The 21,874-nt window shown below is 42.8% G+C and overlaps 1 protein-coding gene across 1 annotated transcript; it reads right to left on the bottom strand.

Moving 5' to 3' along the window:
* Positions 1 to 16: 16 nt before the first annotated feature.
* On the bottom strand, positions 17 to 19,374 carry LOC136295343 (guanylate cyclase soluble subunit beta-2-like). Its single transcript, XM_066193841.1, has 16 exons — positions 18,685 to 19,374; positions 18,278 to 18,486; positions 17,218 to 17,312; positions 16,864 to 17,024; positions 16,356 to 16,455; positions 15,018 to 15,238; positions 14,825 to 14,930; positions 13,083 to 13,186; positions 11,421 to 11,637; positions 9,539 to 9,859; positions 8,707 to 8,855; positions 6,343 to 6,489; positions 5,906 to 6,060; positions 4,080 to 4,294; positions 3,869 to 3,991; positions 17 to 3,152 (listed from the first exon to the last, which is right to left on the bottom strand). The coding sequence occupies exons 1-16, from the start codon at positions 19,372 to 19,374 to the stop codon at positions 3,001 to 3,003; spliced, it is 3,165 nt and encodes a 1,054-aa protein (XP_066049938.1). The 3' UTR covers positions 17 to 3,000.
* Positions 19,375 to 21,874: the final 2,500 nt, after the last annotated feature.

Raw genomic sequence — 21,874 nt, 5'->3', positions numbered from 1 at the left:
TCACTGACAAATGGCAATCGGTGCATGAATGAAAAGATTTATTTCTGAATTATATTTTTGCAGTCTTTAGCAGTGCCTACAGATTTAAGAACACATGATGATGCACAGGCGCACTGATTTTTAGAAGCAGTTGTGCAGATTTGACCCAGCTCTGCCCCTCCAGGAGAACCAGATTGTAGCAGATGCCACAGAGAAACCACTGAGCACACCATTTTTACCACAATACAGCGTGAATTAACTTACCATGGAGCAGTTACTGGCAATTAAAACATTCCAATATTAAACACCCACAGCTTGTTCAGTGCAAGAAGTGCAGGTTTAAGCAAAGCAAGTGTTAAAGGACAGAGAGATGCTGGCAGCAATTAAGTCATGGTTCTTTTCTTTCTTCTTCCCAAGATGATCCATACATGTTCAGAGGAGTTCTGGGCTTCTGCCTATAACTCTGTAGTATATCTATATTAAACCTCAGATTATATACCAGACCCTATTCACTGGTGGCCAGACTGGTCGGACCATTTCCAACTGGAAATTCTTTTTTTCAGAGAAGTGGTCAGTGATGTTCAGCCACACAGGTGTGGGACTGCAAAAGCACCAGAGTCAGCAAGAGCTTCCCTGCTGCATTCACACAGGCCACTGAGAGGTGTCAACTCCTGTGTCACACTTGTGCTTGGGACTAAAGTGGCTTTAGATGTCCACAGCAAATGCCAATAATGACAGAGTCCTCACTGCCATTTGTTATTTGAAGTGTTCTCCACTCCATCAGCAAGATTAGTCAAGAGTACTGAAACATCCCTAGGCTGGAGACACAAAAGTCTTGCCAGAGCTCCTTCCTAACTTCAATCACTGGGATAGTGCTGATTCAACTGTTACTTCACTTTCACATCATTGTGATTGAGAGAAATTGGGTATTCTCATTCTTCAGGAAAGTCTTTTTAAAGCCACAGTTGTACTGCAGAAGCACAAAGCCATGAGCACTGGGACGTTGGGGAGGAGCTACCAAGAGTGAAGGTGATATTTATATTGTGTGTCTGAGGGTAGCAGAGTCCAGGGTTTGAGATCTTGATACCCAACTTAACAATTACAACCTTTAGACACAGCATCAACATACAGCAGATCTTTCCCTTGCCAAAATAATGAACAATACTTAGATAACAAAATCCAAATAAATAAGTAAAGCTTTCCATTCATAAAATTGGCCTCCCTGAATGGTGCTGCTCAGCTGTATGGTGGAAGGTCTTATTGTTACAGGGTGTGCCTGCAACAGCATTTCAGTCAGTCAGGAGTACACTCCTGAGGGAATTTCCTGCTCAAACCCACTTACCATACTTTGTTTCTCTCAGTAGAGTGGTCTCACAGCACACAAATGGATCTCTTCTGGACGAAGCTAAGGCAGAGGATGTGCTAATGAGGTGCTCCAAAAGCTAACAGGTATTCATTACATGGGACCACACCTAGCAACCCCCCTGGAACACTTCTTGCATGGAGAGCAGCACCGATGGTTTCACTGTCTGCATCCTCCTCTGCTGCTCTAATTGCACTAATTGTTCCTGTAGACTCAGCTGCTGAGCTCCTGGACCATGGAGCTCCTGTCTCAGAGATTTGGAAAAAAAAAAATCTAACCAGGTGAAATTTCATCTGGCTGTACTATAGAGAGGAGGAGATGTCTTTCATCAGTCTTAGCTCTCTCTCTGGTGTCTAAAGAGCCTCACTCTTGCTGCAGACACAGAGGTGGAAATGTGATGCTCCAGACTGTTAGAGAGGAGTAACATTATCACCTTCTCCAGTGAGTTCTTGCCCAGAGTTCACATTGGTCTCATGCCTGCATCCTTAGTCGATGAATCCACACCCAGGGGTAATAAATCAGTGTGCAGGGCACATCCTCTGTCAAAGTCAGCCACCTATTGCAAGCTCCATTTATAGGAGTGAGAGCACAATTTATGATGCACCAAATTGTCTACAACCTTTATATCCATTGTATTTTTGCTCCTCTCTCTGAAATCCCTGACAAACGAACTTCAATTTTTCTCTCCCATCTGTGATCAGGCATAATGTAAGAATATATCAGCATGGAAATATTTCAGTTGAACAGCTTCTGATACCAGGTAACGTTGGTCTCTAATGCTGTTGTTTTCAATAATGCTAGCAACATTAATTCCAGCACTGACAGTCTCCTCCTGCAGTCCTGAATCTTTTTCTGTTTAGCTGGGGTGAAAAAATGAGACATAAACTTGAAACTCATGTGAAGGTCTCAAATAGGCTGCAGGCCTTGAACAGTCCTTCAGTGACAAATCAGTCGGGACAAATCTGATGCTTTGTAGCTCCACCATTTCCATGTCCTTCTATGCACAAGTATGTATGGCTGGTTCAGAGATCACAGATGCTCTCGTTTACTGTTGGCTACGATCAAGTACATATTATTCTCTCTTCAGGCAAAAAATACAGGCTGTTATATATCTATTCTGCACTTCTACTTCATAATGCCTTTACCCAACAAATGATGTGTTCAGAAATTAAGCTGTTATTGCAGTTAAAACATAGGTGGAGTGCTGTTAACCTCACATGGGGAAGTTGCTGGCTGTGCTGGAGTCAAGACAGATGGTCACTTCAGGGAATGTTTCTTTTATGGCAAGTGCTCATTTGAGTAGGAATATTTCTAGCTGGATGAGTCACCTCTTTCTCGATTGCTGCATCAGATACCAACACATGACTTATACACAAGGATATTCAAAGATGTGGCACAGGCTGAAAATGCATCTTCAAAGTATCCTGCAAGGGTTTCTTTCTCCACTGGGAGTATTATATGGCCCACAGAGATGGATTTAAAAAATGTCCTCCGCTGTTTTATTTTTACTGAAAACTGTGATGAAATGTCTTTTTTCTTTTTTTCTTTTTTTTTTTTTTTACAAAATCATGAGGTACTCATATACAAAATCAGTCCCATAACAGCAAAATGCACAAAATCATAATAATTTTTCTCTGTTTAATGTAAAAATAAGAAACTTAGAGTAAAGTGCAAAAATTAGAGCGAACATTTCTGTTCTGTGGCTCTTCAGCAGTAGGTCTGACTCTTCCCTGGTTTGGAGGATGAGGACCATCATCTGCATGCTGGTTGCCATGGAGACTCCCATCGCTTTTGGAATCACAAGTTTTGCCTGAAAGGAAACACTCCTTCAGTGTGAGTTTTTAAGGACCAGAGAGGTTTCTGTTTGTCAGCACACCACATACTAGCTTAACCACCACATCTAGAGCAGGTGGGAGGGAAGGCAGTAAAATATTTTCTAGTAATTAGTGACAACATATTTAGTCTGTATAAAATCCACAAAACACATAAATAGAACTACAAGACTTGCTGCATTAGATTAGGTTGTTATGGCATCAAATCTGTTATCTCCCAGTATCAGTTACTTCAAAGGAGAATGAACTTTGGTCACACAACATGAGCATGGCAATAAATCCTTCTGACTCCTGCAGAAGACAGGACTGAGGTCACTCTTGAGCTGGTAAGGCTCCCCCATAACTAGATCTTTTCTAGGAAAAGATGTGTACATGAACAGTTCATGGGTCTGTGCCTGTGAAGAGCTGTCTAATGTTTATCCATCCTATTTGCACTCCCAGAAGGGCTCTGAGGCTTGACAGCTCTGTCAGCTTCTTTCTAACTAGTGCACAATCAACACCTGGGATTGCTCCAAAGGTGAAATTTGTCTGGCCCTAAAGAATGTGCAGACGGGTAATGTGTATATGTTGGCATGAATTTCTGGCTTGAGTAAAACTATGGTTATTCAGAAGATGAATATAAAGAACTTGCAAGATTAAGCCTCAGTTGCTTCCTAGTTCTGTGGTCTTTGTGAGATGGGAACTAAATAACTACCTGGTACATCTCCAACTTTGATCTGATTTCTTCTTTTGAGGCTGTTTTGTGCATCCATGGGGCCATCAACATACTTCATTGCAATAGTTGGGGTCTGGTCCTTCTTTTGCTGAGTCTGAGTAGCTGGAAGAAGAACACAGAAGGACATTCAATTGGATTGTTTTTACGTTCATTTGTTCAAGGACAAAAATATGTGTTGAGTTGACTCTACCTGGCTGATGAGAACTTGGTATGGTTTCAGTCTTGCCTTCTGGAAAGGACTGAGCAGATTCAGGGCCAGAATCTAAATCTTTCATTGGCCTTCCCATAATCTCATTCTCAGTTGCAGATTTATTTCTAATGAGGAAGTATGTGTGCATTTTCCCTTTGCCTTTTACTTCTATTTCTCCTCTTTCAGTAATCTCAAAATTCTTGTATTTTAGGCACCTAAAATATCAGAAGCAAAATGACACATGAAAATTCAAGACAAGTAAAAATTACATTGATGTTTTAAAAGATCTGAATGATCAAATCACAACAGTCTGGGAAAAAGAGTCTCAATTTGTGAACAACTGAGGATTTGTTTCAACTGTTTATTCAAGCTTGCTGCGCTTTCATAGCTTTACACATACAGCCTGATCAAAAATTAATGCATCACACAGTCAAATACTTCAGTAGGGTGGAGGGTTCTTATTTACCAGTAAATAGAAATTACGAATTGAGGCAGCCAATATCAGCTAGACAGAATTATCCCCAGTCATTTAATCAGAGAAGGCAATCAGGTCTGTCAAGCATGATTGACTAATTTATTTTACATCCACACTTGCTATTCCCAATTGCCTTTTTTGTGTGTCCAAAAATGGTCATTTGATTTTCTCTGGGACTGACATAAGGCTGATCAGCCTTCAGTTTCACAGTGTCCCCCTTGCCTTTTTTCCATACAGCTGTAGCTTTCTTCACCTGCTATGGTGCTGACAGTCATGGCCTGACAGCCAGCAGGTCTGCAGTGCCATCACCCAGCTCTCATTACCTCAGGTCCCTCCTGCTCCCATGCATTATTTCTGCAGATTGAGATGTCTCAAAAAGACCTCTGCTCTGACGCTTCCAGTACTCACAGTTCACTACTCCTTGAACCCTGACTCGTGGTGCAGGGCCTTGAAAATTTCAGCAGTGAAGTCCAAAGAAAGGGAGGCCTTGAGTAACTCAGCCTTTCTTCAGGGCACTGTCACTAAATCACCTGCCACAGCAGGTCCATGTTTCTATTTATATTCTAACACTGCAGAAGCTCCTCTGACTGTCTTTGAACTTTGTTGCCCCTTTCAATGCCAGCTAAGTTCTCATTTTCCCAACATCATTCCTATGTGCCCAATGTTGTTGTACTCCTTCCTTTGTAGTTTGTCTTTGCTTCCACTCTTGCATACAGATTTTATGCAAACATAAAGTTCTTGAAAATGCAGCATTAATTTTTTACGAACATGAGTTTCTGGAAAGTAAATCACAGCATGAAGAGGACAGCTGTTTATGCAGTTAATCCTTAGTAAGTGTAAATAAAACAGTTTCACTACAAATTATGGTGCTCAATCAGAAAGATTTTAAACCTCTTGTTATTCAATGTTCTAAATGTTCTGTCTTTCTACACCTACATCAATTTATCAGTATTTCCAAATAAGCTATCACAATTTTTTTTTTTTTTTAGTATTTCGCTCTCTAGGATGGAGACTCTCAAACCTCTGCTTCTATATATAAGCACATTTGGAATAATTTACAACATTTACAGTAAGTACATTTGGAATAATAAGCCTGTGTGACCCAGAGGTGTATACCTGTATTTAACTGGTTGTCAGTTTCAAAGTCAATCACTAATTAGTTTTTACCATCCCTGCTAAACCAACACAATTACCAAAAAAACCCCACCAAACTTCTTTACAAGCAGTGACTCTCCTTTACAAGGTGCCTAAATGAGTGACTAAACACCATCTACACTGAGAGGTGCAGCTGCCAGGGCAGTGTGTTTTATCACAGATTTGAGGAGGTGAAGTTTCCATGCCAGTTACTCACTGGTAGGCACTGGAGCTGAGGTGGATTTTGCTGGGCACGCCGTGGCTCTCCATGCGGGAGGCGATGTTCACTGTGTCTCCAAACAGGCAGTAACGAGGCATCTTCTCCCCAACAACCCCTGCCAGGACAGGACCTGTATGGATCCCAACTCGAATCTTTACAGAGACATAAAACACCCCCCAAAAATGTCACTTGTTATTTAGCATCTTTCTTAACGCTATCCAGCCACCAAAAAGTTTATCTCAACGCAACACTGGACACCAGTATGAGATCAAATATCCACAGGGAGAGGCTCTTCATGAAAATGTGCCCAAGTGGGCCTTGCCCAAAGTCAAAGAGGAGCCAGAAGCAGCTCTTTGAGCTGCTGCTGCAACACATGAAGCAGAAGCTCAGCACAAGAAGCAGACAGACACACATGCACCTTTGTGTTAACTTACTTGGATAGGATTTCCAGACACTGGGTTCTGTACTCCTTTGGCTGCCATTATCATGCCCAAGGCAAAATTAGCAACTCGCTCCGCATGAGTGGGCACAGGCACAGGGACCCCTCCTACCACCATGTAGGCATCTCCAATGGTCTCCACCTTTAATTGAGAGAGACAAGCACATGAGCACGCCAAGTTTATCTCACTCAGGTTAGTGTTTTGCCGTTCAGGGCTCTTCTTATCTGCACCAACTGCCCCTTTCTCTTAAAAAATGCTTCCAATCACAGAAAAGCTTTAGCACACGTGCGTTTCCTTAAGATGGAGATGCTTTCCTTCACTCCACACTAAAAATTTCATCTCATTCTGTCTCTGCTCACTTGACCCACTTTAGATGTCAGTGTGAGAGACCCTAAGGAGAAAGGGCTGCTGTGTAAATGTCAGTGTTTGCCTTCCTCTTACCCAGGGCAGAGCTATATGCAAAGAGCTAGCCCGAGGCACAGCTCCTGAGCCAGGAGCTTACCTGATAGATGAGTGCTGTTAATTAGCTCTAATTCACAACTGGTGCCAAAAGCATATTTCTTATTTCAGAGAGATTTATTTTTTTAAAAGTCAAAATAAAGCAAGGGAGCCCATTCACTGCTGATTATGATTAAGGGGTTCACACAAAATTAAGGAGCTTCCAGTCTCCAGGATGTTACAGAACACAGTGTGAGCTAAACACCTGGGGAGCATCCTTCCCTACAACCAGCTGTTTTCCCACAGCAGCTGCACCCTGTGAGGCAAATGCTGAATGGTTCATCCTCCTTCAGGCATCCAGTCTCCTTGAAATACATGCTAAAGTACCTGAGAAATACTTTGGATTTTGTTCCTGTACCAGAAATTTTGCTGGGAATAGAACAGACCTGTTTGAAACAGAGAATTCTTCAATGTTTAAAAGCCACTGTAAAAGCCTGTTACACAGTAATGAAATTTTCTAAACTGCTCTTATGAGGCTTCACTGGCCCATTTATCATCAGTAAACAAGAGATCTTTTAGATTAGACTAATTGGCTTTCTTTAAAATTAACACCAATAGGAGAATGGAAACATAATTTAGTATTTGGGTTTGTCCATTAGCACAATGACTTAAAACAGTTCAGCACACCAATCTCAAAGAATGTGTTCCTGTCCATGCCTTCTATCAGACAGGCAAACCCACAGTGATGCCAGTAATTTTCAGTAACAAATTAAAAACTACTGTAAAAAGCTACTAATGCAAATAGATACTCTAATTATTTTTCAGCCATAGTAGAAGATTTAATTTAACAAGATTTATTCATAACTTCAGATGTTTATAAGCTTGGGCCAAGTTTCTTTGATCAATGTCACTATTTCATTTCTTTCCCAATTCCCTGCAATAGTAATCTCATCCTTGCTCTCTGTACCCCAGTAACTTCCCTCAATATTAATAGGAGTTATATACAGGCTTCAAAAGGAGATTATTATAGTGACAGATCATTTACTGATGATGGATGGTTTAGATAGAATATGATGCTAATTTATCCTGAAATCTGTGGGCCACATCCTGGATGCTTCAATTATTGAACACAGATTCCTTGCCAAGGAAGAAATGCTTCTGATTTCCCAGTACAATTTATTGTGGGATGAACTGTAAGCCTTGTCTGAGCAAGGAATGAATGAGATTTGGATTTCACCCTTTACTATTTCTGCCTTCCTAAATATTTAATGAGCTGGGGACAGACAGAAACTTAGGAACTGCTCTTCAGCACATCAAATCTGGTACCTCTGGAACTGTTAATAACACTATTATTATAGGCCAGTCAGGGCTCTGATCTTTCCAGCACAATTTGGAGACCACATGTTCAGTCTAGGTCTAATTGATGCTCCATGGGGGTTAGCAGGACACAATACCATTGCTGAAAATCTCCATGAAATAGAAGTCTAGCTATTGCCTGGATATTGTTTATAATGCTGTTTCCCGTCCAAACATACAATGACATACTGACCTATTTAGAAGAGGTCCAAATAAAAGAACTAGGCAAATTATTCATGTTGGATAGGCATTTGAGAAAGGAGGGAGAGACAGATATAAGAAAGAAGAGTCATTCTGGTATTAGCATTGTGGAAAGACTTTAGCCTATGACAGAAGTTGCGTTCCTGTCCAGTAATTTCCACTTCTCCCTGTTTTACAGTTTGTGCAGCCACTACAAATAGGTAATACTTTATGGTTTAATCAACAATCATGCTGTGGTGAAGAGGATTTAAGTACATTCAAAAACAAAACAAGCAAACAAACAAAACCAAAACAACAGAAACAAAAACAAACAAAACCAAAAAAGGCAAAAAATTTCTGCAGCCTTTTTTGAACAGTACCTACCTTGTACACATCATGCACTGTGGTCAGTCTGTCAAATCTCAGGTACATTGAATTTAACATGAGAACTATCTGAATAGGCTCACACTGGGCACAAATGTTGGTAAAGGTCACCACATCACTGAACAATATAGTGCACTCCTTGAACTCTCCTGTGGGCAGAAAGAGCAGTGGTGTTTGTAATGGATGGACAATCATGGTATCTATTTGAGACTTATTTGAAAAGATCATTCTATAGCCTCTCAGCTGTAATAATCATACACGGGTGCTGAGATGAAGGAGAGGGGTAAGAGTGTATCAAATATAAGAATAATTGCACATCCCAAACAACCCAAATATCTGAATACACCATATGCAGGATACATGTAGCTCGTTGTCCCTAATTTCATATATGTGCTTACTAAAGGGATTTGAGTGTATTATTGCTACCCTTAACAACAGTGGGAATCATCATGAGCCTAAATGTATAGATAGCATAGAGGTACTAAGAGAATTTTCTAGCAATGACCACTTTCTTTATTCCCTTCACTTCTGAACCCATATTTTCCTGTATACCCATGTCAAAACAAAAATCTCAGATTACTGCTGAAACACTGAATTTTATACACTGAATGGGCAGCTACTACCACCTTTCACCACCTAAGGAACCATTTTGGCAAAGAGCTTCCAAAGCTTTCTTTGAAAGAATAGCCTAATTTTTATTATCCTCCTAAGCATGGATGTCACCAAATGGGCCCCAGAGAAGTGGCAAAGGGGCTGTGCCTGCACTGCAACCTCTCCATCACCATCTCCTGTTGCACAAATCACACATCCCAAATGCATCCTGTTCATTCACCTGCCTCAACTCGCTTCCCCTCTTTCAGCTGGTTGGCCACGTGCTGGGGAAGCATGGCATAGAGCAGAGCTTCAGTCTTCTTCTTCTCTTCCTCCAGGTGCTTCGACAGGATCCTCAGCTCCTCCTTCTTCCTCTCCAGCTGGTTTGAGAGCTCCATCTCTGCCAGCCTCTGCTGGTTGAGGAGAATCAGGTCCCTGGTGACGTCGTGAGGGGCGATGTCTGCAATGTGCATCTGCCGCTCCTCCAGCTCGTGCAGAGTGCGCAGCAAGGGCGAGCACAGGTACAGCATGCACTGCAGGGACTCCATCCACATCATCTGCCCTGCGTGGAACAAGGGTTGGCAGGGGTTTTCAGCAGTGTGGCCTTTCACGGGCTGCTCAGCATTACTGGTGTTAATTTGAGGGGAAGAGTTCTAAGTCTGTAGGGTCTGGATGATCACAGGAATTTACTTCCTAGGAATTTGAGGTGAACTTGCTCAGAGGAGCCACACTAGGCAAATAACAAAATTTTGGAACCAGGAAGCAGTCACTTCCTCACTGCAGGTGCTGGGCAGAGCCCAGCTATGATTCAAGTCTCTCCTCCTCATGAGGAACCCCAGTGCTCACATCTCTCCTTTCTGGACCTCTCTGCATTTTGCCCTCCTCTCCTCCTAGGTCTTGAGCTGTTCCTGAAGCCAGTCAGTCAGAATCATGCACAGGGGAACTGAAACTCACAGTGATTAAGCGAAACATTTGAAGTTTCATTTCACAGTGCATATTTGGTGTGCCAGTAGAGTCAATGGCACCTTCCTCCCTGGAAACTGGAGCTTTCAGTTCCTATCATAATCTAAATAAGCAGTTACAAAAATGCCTGAAAGGTAAAAGGGATTTTTGGTGGGAGATCCAGTTTTTTGAGTTTTGGTTGAGGTTTGATTCTAACTCTGATTGTGATTGTTATTATTATTTCTATTTTTTTATTAGTAGTAGTAACTTGCTTCATAAGTATCATAGGTTTCTAAATAGCAATCTAGGAACTCCTGTTTCTTTCTTTCTCCCTCACCTCATCCCCAGGGCTACTGGATGAACAACTTTAAAACTAAGAGGATTGAAACATCAGAAATACATGTGAATCAACCCCTAGAGCATAAGAGAAAGTACAATTGTACCCATGACTAGTCAAAGTTCCTTGTTTTGGTAGCATTACCTTTTTCAAGGTGTCCCTAAACTCTCAATTTTCTTCTGAATCTCAGGAAAACAAGATTTGACATTACATAAAGATGAAAGGAGACAAGAGGAAATTAGTTCACACTACATAGTTCAGAAAAGAAAAACTGAAGTCACAGAACAATTAAACCAAATGTCATTTTAGTTAATGACACCAAGCAGAGTATCATCCCATATTCGGTCCTCTCAGTAAAAATAAAGCAAATACAATATTGTTTTTCGCTGAGATAATTTTAAATGGTAAACTCTTACGTGGCTTTAGGGGGGTGTCTGAAGACAGAAATTAGAACCTGAAAATGTGCTATAGAAAATAAAAACACAGAGAACTAATCTATTTTTAATCACATTTGAAACCCAGCCAGGAGCAAATAATTCCCCTCAAAGGCATAAATTAAGAACAAATCATGTATTCACAAGTGGATTTTGCAGCATCAGAAAACCACCACATTTCTAAGCCTTTCAAATAGGAGCAGAGTTGTTGTTTCTGACTAAAAACCTTGAAAATCTGGTGAGGTGATAGCAGAATTTGTGTCCAAGCATCTACTGTTTCTCTAAACAGAACCATGTAATCTCCTCACAGCCCAAGGGCTATTTATAGGACTTGAGTGAGGTCAGGAGTGCACCTCAGTGTAACTCCTGATTTAATATGAGCACTTATGCTGTTGAAAACAGTGAAGTACCTCTCAGCTCTAGCATTGGCCGCTCTTTCCACGACTCAGGCATCATCTCTCTTCTAGTCTGGAAAACAAATTGGCTGTTGATGAATTTCTGAATGCTGGAGATGGTGAAGGGTACTTCTGGGTGAATGATCCTGAAGTACTGATCCAAGCGGATGCCCATGGTCTGAATGCCAGGTACAATCTTTTGAATGCTCACCCCAGCTTGCTTCACTTTGAGCTTTAAAAGAAAATATGGAACAATATTACAATTCATGTCCCTTTGGGTTCAGACCAAGCAACAGCTGATCACTGTTTACATATTTCCACACACTTAGCTTTTCTAGAGCACATGGCTTATTTCTGAGCAAAGTTTTACCTTGCCAGTGTAGCACTACACAGATCTGAATGCCTGCTCTTCACAGCAAGACAAAGCCCCAAGAAAGGAATGTTGTTATTAAAATGTTCCTTCCTGTCAATTGTGAAAACCCCCCCAAACTACCGGCTATTATCCCTGCTTGCATTTGTATTTGCCTCACAAACTGCCTTACAGGTAGCTGCAGGAGAAAATTAGAGATACCAGAGTGTCTTGTATTCCAAAATGAAAATTACTGTGGCATAAAACGTCTTGACAAATATTAATTTTCTAATAGATGCCAGGGATTACTTTCTCTTAACAAAGTGTAAAGGTTTAGTAATTTTCCTTTATTCTGCTGGCCGTACCTGAGCTCTTAAATTCTGCAGGAATGTTCTTCTCGGCTTGTCATCAGTTATTGAAGCTCTGACCTGGCTACCAGTAATAGGTGTAGGACTTCACTTCTTTGCACACTAGTAATTTTATTAAATTATGCATACTAGCCTTCTTGAAAAGTTTAAGACTCTGTACTTTGGCTGACGTGGGCAGTGGCAAGAAGCAGATTATATGCTCTGGAATCTCAGTCAGCACAATGCCAAAACAGGTTCCCAGAGGGGAAAGTATTCAGCCTTCTTCTGCTGCCCCATCCTCAGCTTCTCCTTTCTTTGCTCCTGTCTTAAGCCAATATTCTCTGCACAGAGCTCAGAGCCAAGAGGACCTGTAGCTTGGTGGGAACCCAGGTGAGCTGGAGCCAGCCAGAGGGCAGCCAAGGGGGCTGCAGAGTCTGTGTGCACAGGAGAGGAGACTCAGTCCTGCCCTAGAAGGTAAAGAGAGTTTGGGTTCCCAGTGGGGTTGCATGCTGCCTGATTCAGTAGCTAGCTGGGCTCTCCCAGCAGAAGCATGTAGGAATAGGCTCAGGAAGCACAAAGAGCCTCAGCTGCCAGCAAAGCCCTCAGAGCCTCAGGACAGGTGAGTAACTGGGAGGAGAGGGGGAAACTGTAAGTGCAAAACCAGTTTAAAGGATGGGACCTGTCTCTGGTATATCCAGGGACAGGAAGGTGACCAGAAACCTCAAAAAATTCTGCTCACTATTTGGTAACAGATAAACTGCTGCAATAAACCTTGCTGGCATGTCGGCAGCTGTTTCAGACACTGCAAACTCAATAAATGCAAAGGAGATTCCTGTTTCTGTACAGAGTATTTCTGCAAATCCTGTGAGTGTACACTGCACACAGAGCACACACAGCAGGGAACTGTAGGACAGTCAAAACAGAGGGAAATTACTTTGAGGTTTATGCAAACTAAGGGCCCTGACCACATGCTTGTCCTACCTCTTTGTCAAAAACCATATGGAAAGGAAGTCCATTGCAAAATGTTTTTGTGTCAATCCAGAGGCTCTTGGGATAAACAGGATCAAATCCTCTCAGGAGCTTACCTGTGGCGAGATAAATGTGTAGTTCTAAAATCAGGCTGCACCTCGTAAAACCAATCAGCATCACTTTTTATCACTCAGTGAGACAGGACCCTATATCATAGTGAGTGAAGACAAAGCAAACAGTGTGTGGGCCCAGAAATGTGCACACATCTGTACCAAATGCTCTGCAGCGTAATCCACAGCTGATTAGCAACTAACCTGAGTCCGCTAAGTGTTTAAAACTTAAGCAAACAAAAACCACAGAGCACTTAGATGCATGAAATTATGTGGAAAAAATAACAATAGATGAACAACTGTAGATGTTACTTCTCTATGAATCTGCAGATGCCACAGCAATATATCCCACAAAAAATGTGCACAGAGGTGGATTTAATACATTTTGCCCGCTACCAAGAACACTTACAGAAGAAAAAAAAACAGTGTAATCTGGGATTTTTACAAGAAATCACATATAAAATGTCCACAGCACAGAGACAGAATTACTGTTTGGTTTCTATTTTACTTACCCTGAGATTTTTTACAAAATGGTCACAGACCTACAGAGTAGTTTGTGCTTACTCGCAGATACTTTTGTAAAAGGAATACAATGGGTAAAATATCAAAAGAGTTCATCTTTTGAATGAAGCACCCAAACCCTTTCATCTTCATGGTATAAACTTAGATTCCCAGTAACCCACCAGAATCAAAATGATGATTACTTCCAGTGATCCCTTTCCCCCTGAAGGCTATGACAGTTACTCAGTAAGTTCTGCTGAGAGCAAATGTTCAAGTCACTCTGGTGAAAAATATCACAAACTTAGAACCTAGCTTTTAGACTTCTTACTGCTTCAGGGGAAGTCAGTGTGGGTTTTTAATTTATCACAGTCTGGCTCTTGGTAACTCACACTTACAGCTAATGAATTTATTTTTCTTTAGTAATAATGCTAGTCTAAAATTTTACTTTAAATATATATTAATTGCTTACTTAGTCTATCTGCCCTTGTAATGCATGTGACACTGCACCAGGTGATACCAGGTTCAATTTTTCACTCATACCAGAATGCAGACATCTTGGCAATACTGAGCTAGATTCTCATGCCTTTTGGGGAATCAGAAGATCCTAACAGAAAAATTCCTTCCATTTTATAAACATATATAAACATCTAATACATATAGGCAAGAACAGAGGTTATTAGATTAGCAGAAGACTTTTGCTAGTGGAGGATGTAAATTGGCTTTCAAAATTTACTACAGTTGATAATTTTGGAAAGGAGTAGTAGTATCTACCAAGTTAAAAATACACTTTTAAATTCAGCATCTTAAACCAAGTGACATGAGAATGAAGAATCAAATTCACCACAGAATGGCATTTTATAGAAGAACAATTTTCAGATGAAAGCCCTGTTTAGGAGACAAAAGTGACAGGTCATATTCCATTTAAGTATCTGTCATTACTAAGCATGCTTATTATCTGCAATTTTTCTTTGATCATCAATGTCAAACTGAAAGAAACTCAACCAGAAACATTTTGAAAAGTTGCAGAGGAAATATAAATGCTAAGTTCAAAATGGATGGGTGGGTGGGGATAGGGAAGCTTACTGACTTTCTAACTGAAGAGACTCAGAAATGGTGATGAGCTCCCTCTGAATGATCTCTCACCTTTTCCTAATGTGATTATTCCTCTTAATGTTTTCCAGTGACTTTTCTTAACAGGACAAACAGAGTTTCCTCTGTCCCCAATTGCATTCTTGGCTTTTTCAAGGTCCTGTTGAAATAAATCCAAAGAGAAATACAAGGGTGTTTTTATTTCAAATACATTTCAGTAATATGGTGATTATGAATATTAAAATACCTCTTTATTCAGTTGGTTCTCAATTTGTTTTTCGGAGTCAACAAGACATTGAGATGAGGAAGAAAGTTCATTTCTTTCCTTGCATGGAAATAGAGGGGTTTGAGTGACAAGAAAAACAATATGTTCTTTTTTCCCAGTTCTTTCTTCTTCTTCTGTTTGATTGACTATTTTCATTGAAATCTCAATGTTAAAAAAATCCAGGGCTGCTGCACCGATGATTCCTGAAGGGGAAACAAAAGATAAGGTACTGCCAAGAACAAAACCTTTTCAATTCCCCTTTCAGAGGGCCCACAGTGGAATTTCACTGTTTCAGAAATCACTTTTCCAAAGGACTCTGGAAGAAGAAAGCAAGGCATGTCATTCCTGCTACCATTGCCATGATGAGAATATGCACATAGGAGGTCAGCTTTAAAGTTACTGCTGCTTTTGCCTTGGCTGAGGACAAATGCTGATTTTCACTAGGAGCAGCTCAGCAGGATATCTGAAGAATGTGTTCAAGTAGCCATCGAGCAGTGATATGAATTCCCATCAACCCAAAGTGTGCAGGGAGTCTAAAGAGATTCTGCTATACAATCTATTTCAGTCATTGAAGAATGTTATATTTTGAAAGGAAGGAAATATCTTTCATGCAGATGCACAATCAGTTCTCTCATTTCTGGTTAGGTATTGGGCAAAATACTGGACATCAAAATGACAACAAAAGCTCTGTCTGAAACTCCAAATAATTCTGTGCCTTCAATATCAAATAAGTTTTGACAAAGGGGGACGTTTTGATGAACTTCTAAATTCAGCATCATTTATGAAAGAAAGGAACATGATTGTCTCTTACAGACCTACAGCTCTCTAATGGTTGCCCAAGTACAGCTCTGGAGATTCTGGTAAATGCTGGTAAAAGATTCAGTCTGGAGCAGGGTTCAGTAGGAGTTTTACAGATTGGATGTTCTACAGGGTGGATGAATGTCTTCAACTCAACTCTGAAGTAGAATTTCTACTTCACTGTAATTTAAAAAGCACGAGTCGCTGAGAATTAATAAACAGTTAGACACAATACACATCATGAACTTATTTTTTCTTCCAGGGAGGAAATATAGCAAGAATGGACATTTATGGCCTGCGTTGCCATACAATAAATTTTGATGAAAGCTACTGGGAGCTAGGAGTGATCAGGCAGTAGGGAAATGAGGAGTTCGGGTGTCTGGACACTGAACTCTGCCAGGCTTCAATTCCATGGCCAGGCCTCATCTGAAAAAAGATACTGAACTCTGAGTGCATCTGCAAATATATGATTACTCTGTATATCTATGGCATTGATCTGTACTGTGCATTTAGTCTCATTACCTGGTACAATATGGCACAGACCTCTTCTGTCTGAATAGTAATGTAAATGCATTGATCCATCTTCATTCTTTTCTACTCTAAAAGATGGTGCATTCATCTCCTGAGGAAAAAAACCAAACACAACTAAAACCAAAACCTCAATATCTTTTTTTCTGAAAAAGTCTACCGATTAATTCCAGTAGTACGAAAGCATCTCATACCTTAATAACATAAACTGTAATATAAATAAGCTGAAAAACAGAAAACTAAATATTTTCACCTGTGAATAAAAATCTGCTATGCATTAGAGCCAACGTAGTAAATAATGCCTAATGTTGAGGACTAGTCAAACCCAGTCATTTTTAGAAATTGCCCTAACATTTGGAGCAATTTTTCAGAACATAGCAGATGAGAACATGCTTTGGTGATTTTTTCATTATTTATTCACACCTCTGAGATGCTGTTCCTTGTGTTATGAACTCTGGCAGAGTCCATCCATACCTGCTCAGCAGTTACTATTCAGACTTGCCTGATAAGAAAGGGACAGGTAGCTGTGCAATGCATCCAGGTTCTCTATGAACTCATAGAGATTTCCACCCAGTGTCCTCAGCATGTGGTCATAGCCTGAGCGCTTACAGAATTCAAAGAAATACTTTCCAAACTCCCTCAGAACAATGTCAGCAGGAACACCTGGCAAAATAAAGATATCTTAAAGAATAAGAAAGGTTTGGAAGGTCTTGCAATGCTGTCAGGTGGATTAAGATTGAAGGTAGAAAATTTGCAAGATAGGGAAAGCATTCCCAAGGGCACAAGAGACAAAACCTGGGCTGCAGTCTCAGGCTTGACCCAGGATGATCCATTTTTGAGGCCTGCTAACACATACCTAATACTTTGCAGGCTTTGTCGACAAGCTGCATTGTGATCTCATCTTTGTAAACCTCAAAAGTCAAGAAGGAATCCTGGACTCCAGCCTGCAGCCTACAACAGAGAAGACAATATTCTTGTCTCAGCAGCGCTGTACATACAACATGCTTGGGTGACCTAACCGGCATTTCTTAAGTACTGTTTGCAGTGAATGCACTCCTCAACCTCCCTCAAGCATTATATTGAAACATACTACCTCACCTAATGATGTAATTAGATTAAACTGCTTTCATTAAATTGCTTTAACATGGCTGAATGGTGGTGTCCACCTTACAATTTCTGCTATTTCACATTATGGTATTACAGTAAACTCTTTCAAGGATTAAGACATCATACTGTAGGGTGCTACAGCAAGTGGAGTCTTAGTTTGTTCTCAGCTCTACTGGTGTGCTGTTCAATGTGTCCACAATATCAAGTTCTTGGGGCTCCCCAAACATGCTGATTTTTTTTTTATATTGGCTTCAATGGATGATAATATTTGGTGGATGGATTATATGGCATCTAAGTATTATTTATGTATCTTGGAAATTCCATATAGCTCATAAAAACAAGACAAAACCAGAGATGATACAAGGCCGGATTGAATGGGACTTTGAGAAGCCTAGTCTAGTGGAAGAATCCCTACTCATGGCAGGGGGGTTGGAACCAGATGATCTGTGATTCTGTGACTAGGTGCTTTTCTGAGTACTGGAATTAAACTGACTTTAATAAGGATGACATCTTTTCTGTGTAATTACTTCTCAATATTGTCACAGTGAGCCAGTGAGTCTATTGCAAAATTGTCCATGAGACTAAATGTCATCTTTAATTATCTGATATGACAAGTTAATTGGGACAAATTAGTATCAGAGGATGAGGTGTTACAAGGCAAGAACCTATTGCTTTTGCCCTGTTAGTTACTCCTAGTAATTACTTGAGATACACATCAGCTACCATCTACCAATAAGAAATTATATCCCCTTCTGCTGAATTCCTGAGCACTTTCTTGCAATGCACTACATTTATTGGGAACACATTACCTTAATTTTTCCCATGTTTCTTCACCATACTTTTCAACCACCAAAGACTTCAGGCAAGTGTTTATAAATCCATACTGCAAAAGCAAATATATGAACATGGAAAAGATGTACTGGTTTTTCAAACATTGCCCCAACCCGCCACCTTTTTGTATTTCAGACTCCTCTGCTAATTTTACATTGCAGGAGAAAAAGTAATAACGCTTGACGGCCTAACGAGAAAGTAATAATGTTGGACAGCCATTACATCTTTTCGGTAAACAGCGCAGCGTTTTCCTCAGCGTTTCACGAGCGCTCAGCAGGAGAGAGCATCAGGCAGCGGCGTTTTGCGGAGGGGCCGAGGCACGGCCGGCCGGGGGTGCGGTGTGCCGGCGCTGCAGCGCGGGCAGAGCAGCCCCGGCCCCGCTCGCCTGCGGCACCGCGGGGACCCGGCCGTGCCCGGCCGCTGCGGCAGCGCCGGCACACCGCGCTGGGACCGGGGGCACGCCGAAAGAGCGGCCCGAGCAGCGCTGCCACTGCGCTACAGCCCCGGCACGGTGCGGTCCGAACGCCCCAGAGCCTGCGGGGCAGCACCCGGTCCCGGCACGGCGCTCGGGCTGGGAGCCAGCGACACGGGCTGCCCGTCTGTCTGTCCGTCCGTCCCCGGCAGGGGCTGTCTGTCTATCTGTCGGTCCCCGGCAGGAGCCGTCTGTCCGTCTGTGTGTCTGTGTGTGTGTCTGTCTGTCTGTCCCGGCCCGCCCCGCCGCCCCGCTCACCATCCTGCCGCTGCCGCCGGTCCCGCCGCGCCGCCCGCTGCCGGCCCGGGGGGGCGGCGGCCCGGCCAGGCCCGGCCCCGCGGCGCTCGCCCGCGGCGGTGGCACCCGCTGGCACCCGCTGGCACCCGCTGGCACTCGGTGGCACCCGCTGGCACTCGGTGGCACCCGCTGGCCGCGGGCACGGACGCGCCGCCGGCGCTGGGAGCGGCCCCGAGCGGTGCGGTCCCGGGTCCCCCCGCGCCCCCCACGGGCTCGGCTGTTTCCGCAGAAGAGGCGCGTTTCCCGCAGCTGCGGCTGTGTCGGGAATTCCGAGTGCTGCCGAGGAGCATCCCGGGGCCACGGCATCGCAGGCACGACGGCAGCTCACGGCAGGTCCCCTGTCCCTGGCAGTGTCCCCGGTGCGGTCAGCCCGGCCGGACGCTGCCGGGCACGGCCGGGATCATCGGCTCCCAACCTCCGGAGGGCAAGGAGCCGGGAGAGTGACAAGAGCGGAGGAGGTTCCTCGCCAGAGGTTTTTTAGAACTGACCTTATCAGAACAGGAGCAGAAATGGTGGAGGCAATGGCCGCCCTTAACCCAAGGACAGGAGGTTTGTAGGGAGAAGCAGCACCTTCCATTCGACTGCTACTGAGCTGGGAGTTGCTGCCCGAGGCCTGACAAGAAGCAGGAGGTGAAGCTCCCTGCATGTGGCTGCCATCATCCAGGCTGTGTCTGCAGCCACCCAGCCTTCTGAGAGGAAAGGACAGCAACAGGGATGTCAACAGGAACGCAGTGATTGGTGTTAAGTGCAATGGATTCATGGGGTTTGGTGCTTGGCAGAGTTATCTCATTTCCTAAGTTTATTTTTTAAATAATTATTTGTAGAGTGAGAGATTTGAGTGATTCGAGAGTCCCGAGGGAACGCAATGAAGAACTATTTGGGGAAAACCCCTCTCCCCTTGATAAAGATGTGGCTGCTGAAAGCCCTGTGCCACCACCTCACTGCTGCTGCTTGGTGCAGGGGTTGTGGGACACTGTAGGGAACTGTGTATCGAGCCAGCTCTGTGCCTGTCTGGCAAGGAGAGTTTTTCTCCTGGTGAGGTGATTCTAAGGCACTGTGCTCGTGGCTCTTTCTCTGATCCTTAGCCCTCCAGTGCTGCCTGTGTTCAGCAGGCACATCAAAGTCTGGGCCAAACCTCTGCAACAGGCTACGGAAGTGCTGAATTTCTGGCAGTCACAGCCCTCCCACCAGCCCTGTGCTCTCTCTGCCCTCCCACAGACTCCTCTAAACTCCCCACAGCCTTTCTGTCCCACATCACCAGTGGCTCTCCTGTGACCTCAAGGATAATAAACCAGGTCTTTTCTCAAAAGCCGCCTTGTGAGCCAAAGCCTGGTCGGAGCCAGGCCCAGGGGAGGAGAACAAAAGCCTGTGCCCTGCTGTATTCCCACTGCTGTGCATAGAGCACTAGTTTAGCACAGAAACATGTACACAAACCCCTCTGTATTTCCTGGACAATATCAAATATTTGTACAAACACGCACCTGTTGGAGCTAGTATTGGCCAGCACAACAGATGGCCTATCTCCTGGTTTTCTCTCTGTGCTGTGATTCCAAGGAGCACCCACGCCTGCTGCAGGGCAAGAGGTGATCCTGGACCCACAGACTCATCCCCACAGCTCAGCCAGCCAGCAGCACCTGAGGGGAATAAACACCATATCATCTAAGAATTGTATAGGTATGCTTACTGCCTTGCATTTATAAATGAATTTCTATTATACAGAAATGAAACTCATTTTAAGGCTTATTAAACCTGAGTCACTGGTGGGATTTGCAATTACAGTAAGAACTTTAGTATCCTCTCTTCTAGTACTTTAGTATCTTATCTTTTTCTCATTGTATGACACCTAAATAAGCAATACCATGATTTTAGTAGCAAAGCAACTATCAAAAAGATTTGGAGATGCAAGTCAGGTAATTTATCCAAAACTCACATTAGTACCTATATACTACATCTGTATTGTACAAGGTAAATCATACTGGAATTGAATTTATTATTGCTTTAGCCCTTCTTTGGTTAGTGAATTGATTCTACTGGGGGTTTTTTTCTGGTCCTTATGTGATTATGAGAGAAATTTGGATAAAGAAACTTCAAGTCAGGATTGGTTTTTGTGGGTCATTAGGCTGCTCATCCTTCACAGCCCCTGCCTCATAATGTGTCCTCAGTCACCTCTGTCATCTCAAGCTGGATAGCTGAAACCTTCCAAGTAAAAGAATATAAATCAAGATATTAAAAAAAAAAAATTACAATACCCTTCTGGTGTGACATGGGATTCTTTATTTCTTTGGCACAGTGTAATCAATACTTCCTAGAATTTTGAAATCAGCAGCTATTTCTGTGTATAACCACCAGTCTTTAATCAAAGACAACATCCAACATGTTTCTGTATCTCAGCCCACTCTGTGTAAAATGAAGAAAACAATACTCCCCTTTCCAATCTGTTGCTGTGCTCTGGTGATGGTGATTCAGGTCTCTCTTGGCACAGCACATTCAGGTCTCCCAAACAATACTGGACCTCACAGCAGAGATCTGGCATTGGCCCAGCCTACCACTTGCTACAACAGAGCAGGTATATTTGGGTATGTAGAGGGGAAGCTGGAGCAGGATGGCTTTGGTTTCAGAGGGTTTCCTGCTTCCTAGAACACACAGGGTGGAGAGGGATAGGCTCAGACAGAACTGCACACTGGAATTCCACTGAGAGGCTGAGCCGCTTGCTGAGGGCACAGGACAACTTCAGGTGAAATGTGTCTGGAAGGTCCTCCATGGGCTGCACCTGCACACAGCGTTTCCTTCCTCCTGTAGCCCACTC

Source organism: Chamaea fasciata, unplaced genomic scaffold, assembly GCF_029207755.1.
Source record: "Chamaea fasciata isolate MVZ Bird 193981 ecotype frontalis unplaced genomic scaffold, bChaFas1.0.hap1 SCAF_11, whole genome shotgun sequence".
NCBI lineage: Eukaryota > Metazoa > Chordata > Aves > Passeriformes > Sylviidae > Chamaea > Chamaea fasciata.
The sequence above is the reverse complement of the archived record's forward strand: the minus strand, read 5'-3'. Positions and strand labels throughout refer to the sequence as shown.

What these genes read in the sequence shown, in the direction of transcription:
- LOC136295343 (XM_066193841.1), bottom strand. Translation starts at nt 19,374, where the DNA reads ATGCCGTGGCCCCGGGATGCTCCTCGGCAGCACTCGGAATTCCCGACA. An exon ending in GGGGAAGCGAGTTGAGGCAG is followed by an intron (nt 8,856 to 9,538) that starts GTGAATGAACAG and finishes TTCTGCCCACAG; the next exon opens with GAGAGTTCAAGGAGTGCACT. An exon ending in CAAAGTTGGAGATGTACCAG is followed by an intron (nt 3,153 to 3,868) that starts GTAGTTATTTAG and finishes GTTTCCTTTCAG; the next exon opens with GCAAAACTTGTGATTCCAAA.